The sequence below is a fragment of the Trichomonas vaginalis genome, chromosome III (genome assembly GCF_026262505.1).
Source record: "Trichomonas vaginalis G3 chromosome III, whole genome shotgun sequence".
Classification (NCBI taxonomy): Eukaryota; Parabasalia; order Trichomonadida; family Trichomonadidae; genus Trichomonas; species Trichomonas vaginalis.
The window spans coordinates 9,265,878-9,279,550 of NC_067205.1; the positions used below are offsets into that span (position 1 = coordinate 9,265,878).

Sequence of the window (13,673 nt, forward strand, 5' to 3'; positions counted from 1 at the left end):
CTGTATTATAAATTTTTTGAGTGAAAAAGTTTTGATTGAAATAAAACCAAAATTTGTGTAATTTATTTATAAGCAGTATCCAAACAACATTCTTTTATGTTGGAGAATAAAATTTCTCAGAAATTTTCAATGGCGGATCTGATGAAGACATCAAGCAGATTTTTTATTGCGAAATCATGTTTTGGTTAATAAATATTTACTTACGACCTATCCAAACCATAAATAGCAATCAACTATCCATAAAACATTCAAAATTTAAATCTGAAATTTTTCTTTAACCAATTTATGATGTATATTATTGTAAAAATTGAATCAGTGGTTCAAATATTTATGGTGGAATGGGTTAATACCGTAATATCTCTTTGATTGGAGAACAATTGAAATTCATTAACCGATTTTACCGCATTTAAGGCTCAACCTCATAATATAAAAATATTCTTTTTCAATTACTGATATTAATAAACATAGAAAGAATTTTTTTTAATTAACAGAATTAATATTACTAAGAAAAACATTTGCAGCATCGGCAAGAACACCTTGCTTTTTAAGTGTTTCAAAATACGCAACCAATCCTGGTATTGCCTTAAACTGAGAAGCAATAGGACTATGAGAACTCAAATTAACAATAAGGAAAACAGCTGGTTTTGTCAATCTTGAGCTATTCTGGATGTATTTAAAGATTGTCTCCATAAATAGTCCGTATTGATAAGAATAACCAGCTTGAACGCATTTGTCTAAAGTCATGAAGATACTTAAGAGAACGTTTTCATTTCCCTTGTTCTCATTGATGAGAGTTGTCAATGCTTGGAAGAACTCGTCATTTGTCAGATTATTGATTATCATCTGATCTAACTGAGCTCTTTTGAAGATTGTAGGGAGAGAGAAAAGCGTCTCTTGAGGGATCGTGTTCAGGCACTTAGAAATGAAGGGACTGAAAGTTTCAGAATGTAAAATAATTGGTCGGAGGTCAGGATCATTAAAAATAATTAAAAATACCATAAATGTGTATGGACTGATGAATGTCATCCATTTCGTATAAAGAACTGCAATTTTCCTGTGGTCTTGTGATAATGATACAAATTTGATCAAAACGCGAGCCAATTTTGGACGTGATGATCTATCACTAATTGCTTTAAACAGGGTCTTGCTCGCTGGATAATTTTCTGCTCTCAGTAACAAATGCGAGCAACTTTCAACGCAAGCCATGTTTGGCAATGCTCTGATGATTGCATCGTAAGGAACAAGATCACCTTGTTTGTAAAGCAATGCAAAAATGTTAAGAGCTGTTGCCATGACGATAGAATTTCTTGATCTTGTGAAAGCGGAGACAGTTTGCTTAATTGTTTCCATTCTGTCTTTGCTGAAATCATCAATTAATGTCAGTTGGTACATCAATTGAACATAAAGTTCACCGGAATCGAGATGTACAAAATGGCGGGCGTATCTGAGCAAAAAATCAAGAACTGGATCAGGATTTCGCAATCTTCCATATCTTGATATGTAATGAGGGAACAAAGATAAAGTTTGGAGAGGGAATTGTTTGAATAAACTTCCTAATGCACGGAAAACTGTAGAATGGATGTAATTTGGAGATAATTCGAATACAGCAGCAACAAAGAATAGTGTTGCTCGTCGGGCTTTCTCGGAAATAACTGGCAAAACTGAGAAAAAGTGGTATTGATCAAGGAATTTAATGATTCTCTTCTCTCTATTGATCATACTTGTAAAGTTTTCGAGAATATATACAGCAACATCTTCATCATCTTTGTTTCTGAAGTATTTGATGATTTTTCCGTAAAATGGAGCAAAATCTTCGAATTTTATACGGCCACAGATATCAGCAATCGTTGACTTAAATGCAGTATGTGTCGAATCACTCAATATTGCATTCAAAGTTGCCAAACGTGACAAAGTTGAAGGAGTTTTCTTGATAAATTGGGCTTTTCCGGCATGTTCTTCTTCATAACTTGGTCTGTGCATTCCTTCTTCAACATCTAATCTCATCAATGGCTCTTCTTCTTCGAAATCTTCGCTGATTGGTATTCCAAACGCTAATTTCATCGAATCTACGGCTTGTGAACGCTTCAACTTGCTTTCTATATGTAGAATTGTATCTGCTTGCCACCTAGAAGCTTCTCCGGCTTGGAATTCTTTGACATAAGAAATTGATTGAAGCTCCTCGAGAAGTCTATTTACGTAATCTTTGATAACATTGTGATCTGTGTTGTGGAAATATACTCTTCCTGATGCAAAATCATTGAAAATTTCAATAGGTAAAGGACGATCATTTGGATTTTGCTCCCAACATTTCATGATCAAGCAAAGAAGGCAGTCTGGTTCTTCTTGATTATAAAACTTTGGTCTGATGCCTTTCTTGTGGTTCTTAATGACTTCTTTCGAAGGATATCCAGCAAATGGATTCTTTTTCTCAACCATTTCGTACAATGTGCAGCCGAAAGCGAATACATCTGCTTTTATATCGTATTTCGATGTAGACATGAGCTCTGGAGCCATGTGAGATGCAGTTCCGATTCCAACTGTCATTGCCTTTCTGTTGAAGAACCTAGAAATACCAAAATCGCATAACTTAGGAAGATAATGGTTATCTAGTAATACGTTCGCTGCTTTGACATCTCTGTGAATGATTTTTTGTACATGAATGTATCTTATTGCAATAATCAATCCAATTGCAATCATAGTAAGATGTGTTCCTGAGAATATACGTTTATGCGTTTTTCTTTCTTGTCTTAAGTAATTGTGTAAAGATCCATATGGCATATATTCTGTTATGATGCAATAAGGCTTTTCAACTGTAAAACCTATGAATGGGATGACAAATCTGTTATGGCATTTACCCATAGTGACAATTTCTCGAACAAAATTTGTAAGATTTCTTCCAACAAGTTTTTCTGCGAACAACTCCTTAATTGCGACTATCTTACCTGTTCTAAGGTCATTTGCAAGCCAAATTTCGCCAAACCCTCCATGACCTATAATTTCTTGAAAAGTAAAATCAGAGATGTCTCTAATAAGATGTGGGAATGTCAAAACTAAACGATGTAAACTCTCGTATAGATTTGTTTCTGCGGACTTAACTACTTTAGGTTCTCCAATTTCTTCGGGTTTGGAAATATATTTGAACTTTTTTGGTTTATAATCAATAGAATTGCGGCGTTTGCTTTTAGTGATTTTATTTAAGATAGGGCGATAAGAAAATGACTTCCTTCTTTTAATAGATTTATTAATTTTTGGTAAATCAATGTCTTCTTCAGGTGACAAGAAAACGACTTTGTTATCTTCTTCTTCATCTGCATGTTCTTCTTGAATATCGGGTGGATTTTTCTCTCGATTGCCTTTCTTTTTAAACATGGCAAAAAATGAATAATTTACATTTTTTACATTAGCGAATATTTAATATTTGTCGTGTATTGATTCTATTAAAAATTAAAAAGTTCGCATAAAAAAATTTAACCAATTCAATTAATTGAAAAATGTTTTATGTCAATAGAAAAATAAACAAAAGCAAAAGCAATCAGAAGGGAAAAATCAGCTCTTTCAATGTGTGCTTCGTATATTTTGAGCAGTTCGCTCTCATGGCTCGGATTAGTTTAATTTTGACATTTACAAATTTTGGTGAAAATTAAGAATTTGATGGTTTGAATTATATGTTTTAGTTCAGTATAAAAATTTCCGATGATTACTAGAGGAAAAGATTCTTGTATTGCAAATTTGTAAAAGCAGAAAAATACTTCAATGAAATAGAAATATAAACACCATAAACTTTCTAAACCATTGTAATATCCCAATTTCTAACCTAATCGCTTAATTTCAACTATTCTGAAACATTTTTCGAAAATATTTATAGAAGATTTTATCAAGCTCTAGGTTATAGTATGTCAATATTTTATAAGTATTAAATCATCAAAAAGAATCCAAAACTCAAAAATAAGAGAGATTATAATTGAAATAAAAATATCAACTGCAATAACATATTGATAGCAATTACCAAAGATCTTGGGAGTTGTAGATATTGTAATGTATTTCCCCTCTGCGTTTAATATTAATCATAAAGCCTGCTATCATTCAATTATTTAAATATGATAGCTAGATGAATAATTAAAAAAACTATAGGTAGGTTATAGATTTTTGGATTTAAATGTCCACTGAAAAACATCATTTTTGAGTAAATGCAAAAATATTGGGGATGATATTACATATATTGTATAAGTTATAGGGGGTGATGCATGTCATTTGTTAAGATAAATTAGGAATTTAGTGATTTTAAGAAAGGATAATATGAAAAAAATAATAATTAATAGAAATAAAATGAAATTAATATGAATATAATTGACTATGTTCTAAGTAATGAAGAATATTATAGGGAAAAATGTTGATGAAGAAGGAGAAAAGATGAATTTTTAGCATGATCGTGAAAAATAGCTACTAAGCCTATATAAAATAATATTAACTTGAGAAAAGAATGTTATGAGGCGTAAAAAAATTTTAATAAAATTGAATGTTTGCGAGTAAATTTGAATAAGGTTTTGAATTTTATAATCAGGACTGGAAATTTTGATATATGATTATTAATAAAAGAAAAATGAAATTGAGATTTTGAGGGGGTTTTTCAATTGCAAAATACGTTCTTATCAATTTTTCTTGGATTCAATTTGAATTTTTAATGGGATAATAGTATACAATAATGGAAATAATTTTATCTCATTTTTAAATTTGAGAAAAAGTAATTCAATAACAGCTCACAAAATTGTATGGGTAGTAAAAAAAATTTAATCTGGCATGGTATTATACAACACATACGTGTTTACAAATTGTATTCAATTGCATAAAAATTTTGAGTGCTATTCAATCTACTTTTGAAGATCTCTCAATTGCTCATATCGGTTTTTTACTATTGTTATTATTTCCATTTCTACTAGTATCATTATAAATATCATTAAAACCATTCATATTTGTTTTTCAGAGAAATTGTACAGATTTTTCGGGAAGTTTATGTAATATTTATATTACCACTCAATTAAGCCAAAACTGCAAACTTACTAAATTGAATTGATTTGAAATCCAACGAAAAAATCTCTGGAAAAAAAATCAGTGTCTTACAGAATTCATGATTCATTCAAAAATCATTCCGATTTCTATTAATCCTCTCCTTTCTGTCATCATATCGAATGTTTTTCAAATCAATTGTCAATTGATTTAACTCTCAAATTTGAAAAAAACTTTTTTCATCTCTCAAATTTATATAGATGAATAAAGCTACACCCAATATCCAAGAAATCCTATCTAATCATGGCTACCGGATTGTTCAATGCTTAGAAAACAAATACTTTCCATCAGTTTTACTTGTATATAGTTCTTCTTTTAACGAAAATTACGTTTGCAAGGTCGTGACGAAGCGTATAAAATACGAGAAAGAGATTCATGCTCTCACAGTTTTGGACCACCCTAATATTATTCGACTTTATTCGCATTTTGAAGACAGTGATACATTTTTCCTTATTTTGGAATACTGTCAAGGTGGTAGTTTAGAGGATTTAATCAAGCATCATGCAAGACCAAAGCAAGATAAGATTATTAATTATACAAAACAAATTGTGGCGGCTCTAAAATATATACATTCAAAAAACATTGTTCATCATGACCTCAAACCCTCAAATATTTTATTTGATAAGTATGGACGTATTAAAATTGCCGACTTTGGACTTTCCTGCGCCTACAAGCAAAATTCATCAAATTATTACGTTGGAAGTTATGGTTATTTATCTCCAGAACAAAGAGCTAACCATGTCTTTGATCCATTTGTTGCTGATATATGGTCACTTGGTGTAACAATTTACTTTATGACCTGTGGATTTAACCCATTTTTACAACAAAAGAACGGACTCAAGATATTTATTCCGATGTATGTAGAGAAGACTCTTGTAAATATAATAACAGGCACATTAGAAGAAGATCCTTCAAAACGGATTTCATTAAATGATATCCAAGCATATCTTTTATCGAATCCTAAGCTGACAATTCCTTCAACTTCATGGTATGGTATTCCTGCTATGAAAAGTATCGAAATGTCACCGAAAGTTAGCCAAATTAGACCTGGAAAGAGTACTATCATTAGAGTCTAATTGAAGTACTCGTATGTATATTATATGATTATTATTTGTTTGTTTTTATTGTTAGTGATAAACATATATTGCGTTTGAAAAAAAGATATGAAATTATTTCGCAACTCCTAATATCAAAGCACGAAATTTCATGAATTTAAAGAAAACCAGCATAAGTGACACAAGATATGTCCCGAAATGACTCACAACTAAGAATCATGCGATAGTCAAGTTTACAAAAATCAAGTTGATACGAATTGATCGAACTTTGTGAATTATTTGAATGCCTGTAATTTATCAATCAAAGATCTAATTGAAAATTGATGTTACGTAATTAATCTACAAAAATGATTTCTGTTGATTTTTACGATCGAATTGAATTGACAGAAATTTTAAATGCAACTTTGGCTGATAGTCCCATTGGTACTAATTGTATGGTATGTACTTAGAGTAAGGAAGCCAAGGTTATATTATAATAAAGATGGCCAGATAGCTCGTATCCTTTCAAGAATGAAGTCAATTCATCAATTTTATTTCCCAACACCATGGTTAATTGGCAAAGATTTTCATACGATATGGGGCATGCAGTATAGAAAACATTCCTCCGTTAAGCAAGAAAGAGAAATTTTCAAGTTTGAAGATGGTGGCTCAATCCCTCTTGATTACATGTTACCAGAAAAGGTACCAGAGAATCCAATTGTTATTATTGTGATGCATACAATGGGTGGTGGATCCAGAGAACCATGCGTTAATAATTTATGTGAAGCTTTATATAAGAAAGGAATGATCCCTGTCATTACTGGTGCACGTGGATCAAGTGGATGTCCATGGACAAATGAAAAATTCTCAACAGGTATTGATTTCTCTGAAATTAATCAAGTTGCTGCTTATCTTAAAGAAAAGTATCATCCATCTCACATGTTCTTAGCCGGTTTCTCTGCAACAGCATTTACATCAATTGCATATGCTGCAAAATTCAAAAATTTCGAAGCAGTTGCTGCAATTTCACATTGCTTAGATGCAATGGGTTCTCAAAGAATGCTACTCAAAGGATTAGGTCCTAAACTCTACAGCCCATTCATGCTGAGCAAACTGAAGCATTGGTTAAGCAAAAATCAATATGTCAAAGACGAAATCAAGCAAGAAGCCAATAAAACAAAGCGCCTGATCGATTTTGATCGTATTGTCTGTGCTCCACAGCTTGGAATGACTGTTGAAGAGTATTATCATGCAATTGACATCAAAGACAAGCTTGACAACCTCAAATGTCCAGCACTTGTTCTTGTTTCCAAAGATGATCCATTTGCTGATCTTTCTGCTGCTCCTTACGATGAAACAAAGAGATGCGACAAAGGTTTGTATGTTGAAACAAATGAAGGTGGTCATGTTTCATTCTTAACAGGATTATCTGGAAATAAGTCACTTATTGATAAGATTGTTCCAGAATTCTTTGAAGCTGTAATATATGATCACAAATATTTCATCCTCTAAAATAAACTAATCATAAACTATTTTACTCTATTAACCTATGTGTTTTTAACAAGAATTGAAAGTTATATTTCATTAATTGGTGTAGTTTCCTTTTTGCTGTAATCATATTAATAGTATCCTTCACTATGTTAACTCAGTTTTCAAATAAAAGATCCCAAATATTAATAATTGAAGATTATTATATAAATATTTTTCAGTTATATTGAAATAAATGCATTCATTGATTTCAAAATAGTGTTGAAAAATTGCTTATTGCATATATGAACTTAAGAATTAAGATTTTAATAAAAATTTACATAAATTTTCATTAATATTTGCATGATATCGTGACAATAAATAGATAATTAGAATTAATATATGTATAAAAGCAATTTATTATAAAAAATGTATATTCTATTTCAAATGGATTAAATTACCGAAAAATTCTATAGCAGAAAGGACGAATTTACTGCGTAAATGTTCCTTCTTTGAAAAGTTCTCAATTTGCTGTATCTTAAATCTAGAATAATAATCCGTAGAATTATTAATAGTATAAGTATGAGTTCCCCTTGGAACATTCAGTTCTTGAGCGTTAGTAACTTCGTGTATCTTAACCCAGTTTTCTTTTTCATCTGCGCCGTAAACAATCCAATGTTTTGGCTGAGCGGAATTTGCGGAATTCAAGCTATGGGAAATGGTATAGTGTGTCAGTCTAAGCTTCATCGATGGGAAGCCGATATAAACCCAAGCATCTGATTGTCTATAAATTCCATTGAGTGGAGAAGCGTTTTCCCACCACTTGGAATGATCAAAAGGCTCGAAAAGATGAGGTAACGCCCATTGCTTGTTTCCGCCGCAATCTAAAATTATTGTTCCATTTCCGACTTGATCTGGGTAGTTTTGTATGAAATAGTTGAAGATTCCAAAGAATGGATTGCCTCTGTAAGGGAAATTTTCTTCATTTGGCCTTTGAACTCTTTTACGAAATCTTTGGGAAACAGCCCTCCATAATGGACCGCTAATTGCATCTGGATGACATATTGATACAAATTGATTCAGTTCTTCGGTTTTGAGCTCAAGAAAATTCAAATGACAAAATAAGGAACAATAAGCCGGATTTACTTGAATATTCTTCTCTACTATATTGTATATGCATTCGAAAAATCGTTTGTTATCAATTTGCTTTTGTACTAGCAAACATGATAAAATTTCATCTAAAATATATACAGGCATATTGAATATAAACTGGGAATTCATGTAGATCACGAACGATTCTTTGATTTGGTTTAATGGTGCTACCAGTGATAAAAACGAAGAATCATAATCGTAATTTTCTATGCTTTTTGGTAAAAAATTATTCTTTTTGAATTGATATGCTACCATATGTACAAGGTCGATGTTTTCAAAATAAGATGCATATTGCGAAAGCATAATAAGATGGTTTGCTGCGATATCTACGTCTTTGCCTTGAATAAATTGACAAACTATATCTAAAGCATTATTCTCATCTGGAAATGGTATTGTTAAGCTTCGTTTGCAAGGATCACAAACCAATAATCTTCTAACCATTGGAGAAAAGCCTATTAGTCTAAATGTATGAACTAAATATCTCGCGCTTTTAGAAATTATCGTGAAATCTTTAGGCAATTCATTCAAGATTTCATCATTAAAATCTATATCTTTAGGTACGATTTTCATTGTCACTTTTTATCTTCCGGAAAATATATAATACACGTGTAGTTCCACAAAATCGCAACAATGCTTTCAAGATTTTGGTGATGGATTTAGATTATGTAGATACTAGATGACTAATAGAAGAAGAATGGAAGAAAACTGCAAGAGTAATTTCGGGGAACAGGACAATTTGCCACACGGCACTTTTTTTAAAAAAAATTAATGGAGCGGAGCGATACTCTGCTGCAGGAGCCCCAAGGCTCCCAATCATTACGAAAGGGAGCCTCAGGGCTCCTGAGAATCCATCAGCAGAGGCCTTTTCATTTGGCCTCTGCTGATCAAAGTTTCGGCGAAGCCATTCTTCGTCTCAGGAGCCCCAAGGCTCCCAATCATTACGAAAGGGAGCCTCAGGGCTCCTGAGAAACCTCTTTGAGAAGGTTTTCTTAAAGAAAACCTTCTCAAAGATGATTGTCAGCATTCACTCAAAATCTACCAAGAGTTTCAAAGTTTCAAATCTATCTGAAATGAAGCTTTGAATCTATTGTATATCTAATTGTAGAGGTACCTTTTCAAAATGTCTTCTATTGATTAAATTTAATCAGTAAAAGTCATTTTGAAAAGGTACATCTCTATAATTGCTATTGAGCATTCACTCTTGGAACCTTGGAGCTCTTGTGTAGTGCATGAAAACTCCAAGATTCTAGCATAAAACATATATCATAGACATAATTTCTTCAAATATAATTTAAGGTTATTTTTAAAAAAAATTAGAAAAGTGTAATTTAAGGTTATTGAAAAGTGACACTTGGCAAATTTGTCCCGCACTCGTAATTTCGAGACAATATTATTAAAATTTATATTTGAATTTTTGATCTGCAAATAAACATATTTGTATTATTAATCGGTTTTACAGAATAGACCTTGCGTTATTGTAGGTTTTGAATACTCAGTACATAACTTTAATTTCGGCATCAAAATTATGAGTCTTATAGACCATCAGACGAACTCAGTAAACTATTGTTGGAGTAAAATCAAAAGTTGTTGTGAATGTCTATAATTTTTGAAATTTCAAGCATAAGGACATTTTATTTAATTATTATTACTTTATAGCTCTTAAATGTAAGTTTGCAATATTTCTTTTATGTCATCTTATTGAATTTTTTTGAGATGAATTCAAATTAATTGTTTTCTTATAATATATATATGAAAAAATCAATTAAAAAATATCAAACAAACATACAAACAATTTATTTGAGGAAATCAGAATAACTAAATGAAATAGGACAAACAATTTCAGGGTATCCAACAGGAGAATTTGCAGATTGTGCAATAATATTTCTCAACAAGAACGAATCGAACTGAATACTTGGTCTTTCTCTGTCAGTTGATTCCATAAATACTGTTTCATTGATTTCGCTGGCCCAGATACCTCTAACAAGCTCACCATTTATCTCAATGACCTTGAACTTCTGTTGTCTTCTCGTAAACATCATGTATTTCACAGAAACTTCGTCTTGATCTTGGTATTGACGCATTGTCTCCAATTCTGGCTCTTTATTCTGGATCAATGGTGCCCATCTTGGATCGGATTCAGGTAAAACATGTCTTTGTGTAACAGATTCTTTGATCATATCTAATAATTCGTCAAATTCGTCAGGAAGAGTTCCAGCAGCATGATGGACAGCAATAGATACTGCAGACCTAAACGATGCAACTATTTTTTCATTAACTCTTGCTGGAATCCATAGATAATTTTGTAAATGCATTGTAGAGCTGGAAAAGAACTTGAAAAGCTTCCATTCGAAATCTCCTTGGTATTTGTTCATCTCGTTTACCAAGATTTGAGAAACAGCAAGAATTTCGCGTTTGACCGCTGTTTTTCCTGTTTTTTCTATGAAATCTATGGCAGCTTTTTCATAATCGCTCGGTAGCGTTATTTGTAAATCTTCCGGTACAGAAATATCGTCACTTTCTTCTAATGATACGGCCAAACAACGAACGAGCTCCAAATGGACCAAATCCTGATGAGATCTATCAGGGAAACATAGCGATACCCTGTTAGATGAGACCGTGTAGCTTTCCAACATGTAATCATCTCTTAATGTTCGCCAACAACAGCTTGCAACGAACGCGCGCTGGCGGAGAGGCAGTGCTTCAGGTAAATTGAGGATTTTGAGGAGTTTTGAGATCGGCAGCCATAGTAAACTTGTAAATCTAGTTAATAAAGTTGAAGCCATGAAAGTTCTCATTTCATCTACAGCATCTAGATCAGCTCTTACTATTTGCAATTCATTCCTATGGCATAATGTTTGATCTCTTGCTTCTAGACCTCGTAATTGAAAGACCACATATCCGACTCCTGCAGAAACAACATGTACGATAGCGTTGAAGTGGTCATCGCATATGAGGAAGAACATATTCTCTGAAATATGTGGGAAAATTCCTTTCTCTGCGTCAGTTGCGAACTTTTCGGCCAATGAGTCCGAAATATCTTTGTAAAACAAGGCATCGCCAGGCTGTGGCTCGTATTTCCACGGATCGTACCAGAAAACAGATGGTCGCGGGTAGCTAGGAAGGAAAAACGGATATCCTGCGATCGGCATCATCGGTGAATTCAAAATTGAAGAGATCAGAATGCCAAAAGCGGTGAACTGGATATTGGCGAGCATCGTGAATAGTACGAACACTTGTCTGCCCTTCGACATGGCGTGGAATGAAGAATATGTCAAAATGAACTGAAGTTTTCTATGAATTTCCGAGATTTTCTTAAGGATAAGGAAATAAACCATGAACTGGAATAATGCATTATCGGTTATTTGGCCGGCCAATGAAATAATTATGTAACTTAACGCGAAAACAACTGGAGAACGGTATATATTGCATGAAACACCGATGACCATTGTTATTCTGATCGATGACTCGGCCCATGATACTAATCCGAACGATTTCAGCTCTGATATTGAAATAATTGTGCCAATACAGAGCGGAGAAAGGATTATCTGTTCTATTAATGTCATAATCCTCATGTACGTGGTATAATGCTCATTGGTATCGAAAAATGGTGATGAAAACTTGCCATATGGATTCCGAAATGTCAAATTTGGCAAAATTGAATGGGTTATCATTACTGTTATGGAGTAAATTGCGCAGACTGTGAATAGAAATACTTGGTTGCCCTTGGAAACCATCAAAATGATGAAAACAAGGAATCCTGCCCATAATCCTTTTACAATTGCTATCCACGCTGTTCTGAATGGGCCACGACCATCGCCAACATAATAATCACGACTTTCTAGGCCAAGCAACTTAGAAATAAATGGTAATTGGCTGCTACTTGAAAAATATATTCCAACAACAACGGAAATCGACTCCAATAAGTATCCTGCCCAGTTATACTTCGACAGATAGCTATGGGAAATCGATAGAATAAAGGTAATGATCGTATCGAATAAAAATCCCAGATTTGCGCTATAAAATGTAACATAACCGCTTTTTCCGAAGAAAACGGAGTGTAAAGTCTCGAATACATCGAACCAGGAGTCTTTTAGACTGCCAATCATCCCCAACATGTTGAAAATTGGGAATAAAGTTACGATATAATTAAAAACTTTGGAACAGAACTCGATAATGCCATTCATAGATATTGTAGTGTTGAACAAATCGAGTGATGCTGACGCTAGCCACTCAACTCTTTGTAAATACGTAACTAATGAAAATATAAGTTGAAAAGCGATTAAATGGAATGCTCTTGAGTAAGGAGTGAATGGATCTTGTACTGTAGTCGAAGAACTGTCTGGATTTGGTGCAAGTAATAGAGAATATTGAGCTGATGCTGTAGAAAAGACGAAAATAGCTTTGCTTGCCGAATTTATGAAGTTTGAGTTAAGTAAACAAAGAATTCCACACACAGCTGCGAAAAGAGGAGACACTACGACATCAATTAACTTAAATGGACGATCAAACCAACTTTCGAGGTCTTTTCGTGTCCAGGTGACTTTGAACTTGCATCCAAATATGTGTATTTCTGTTGGAACTGCTGTAATTCCTGTATCTCTGTTGATTGTCATTGAATATCCAGAAAGTTGACCGCTTTGATACAATTCGTAGAAATGGAATAGCTCGCTTGGGTTATATCCTTCTCTTATTGCTTCTGAAACAATCGTATTTATATCTATTACGTTAAAATCTGTTAAATGATCTCGAATTCTCCATATGGATTTTGATATTCCGAATGGAGGTTCTTCATCTTGTTCTGTATTAGGAACTGGATGCGGCACAAAATCAGCCACTTGCTGCCCTTGATTGTCAAAATCTTGATGAATTTGGTAATTTATTAGTTTAATGATGAACCAAATTATCATAGTTAAAATGGGATGGAGTAAAGATAATGGATTATTGCCTGAAACATTG

At 33.0% G+C, this 13,673-nt stretch overlaps 5 protein-coding genes across 5 annotated transcripts, besides 1 other annotated feature; 2 read left to right on the plus strand and 3 right to left on the minus strand.

The window, feature by feature from the left end:
* Positions 1 to 371: 371 nt before the first annotated feature.
* On the minus strand, positions 372 to 3,369 carry TVAGG3_0670230 (protein kinase protein; the record flags this gene model as incomplete). The annotated part of the gene is made up of 1 exon (XM_001320917.1): positions 481 to 3,369. The coding sequence occupies one exon, from the start codon at positions 3,367 to 3,369 to the stop codon at positions 481 to 483; it is 2,889 nt and encodes a 962-aa protein (XP_001320952.1).
* Positions 3,370 to 5,262: 1,893 nt separating this feature from the next.
* TVAGG3_0670240 (protein serine/threonine kinase protein) lies at positions 5,263 to 6,195 on the plus strand (the record flags this gene model as incomplete). The annotated part of the gene is made up of 1 exon (XM_001320918.1): positions 5,265 to 6,140. One exon carries the CDS (start codon positions 5,265 to 5,267, stop codon positions 6,138 to 6,140), a length of 876 nt encoding a protein of 291 aa, XP_001320953.1.
* A 320-nt stretch (positions 6,196 to 6,515) lies between these two features.
* Positions 6,516 to 7,610, plus strand: TVAGG3_0670250 (acylglycerol lipase protein; the record flags this gene model as incomplete). The annotated part of the gene is made up of 1 exon (XM_001320919.1): positions 6,516 to 7,610. The coding sequence occupies one exon, from the start codon at positions 6,516 to 6,518 to the stop codon at positions 7,608 to 7,610; it is 1,095 nt and encodes a 364-aa protein (XP_001320954.1).
* Positions 7,611 to 7,955: 345 nt separating this feature from the next.
* Positions 7,956 to 9,287, minus strand: TVAGG3_0670260 (protein ubiquitination; the record flags this gene model as incomplete). The annotated part of the gene is made up of 1 exon (XM_001320920.2): positions 8,004 to 9,287. One exon carries the CDS (start codon positions 9,285 to 9,287, stop codon positions 8,004 to 8,006), a length of 1,284 nt encoding a protein of 427 aa, XP_001320955.1.
* Positions 9,288 to 9,439: 152 nt separating this feature from the next.
* Positions 9,440 to 10,090: a mobile genetic element.
* A 420-nt stretch (positions 10,091 to 10,510) lies between these two features.
* TVAGG3_0670280 (pecanex family) lies at positions 10,511 to 13,624 on the minus strand (the record flags this gene model as incomplete). Its single annotated transcript, XM_001320921.1, has 1 exon — positions 10,511 to 13,624. One exon carries the CDS (start codon positions 13,622 to 13,624, stop codon positions 10,511 to 10,513), a length of 3,114 nt encoding a protein of 1,037 aa, XP_001320956.1.
* Positions 13,625 to 13,673: the final 49 nt, after the last annotated feature.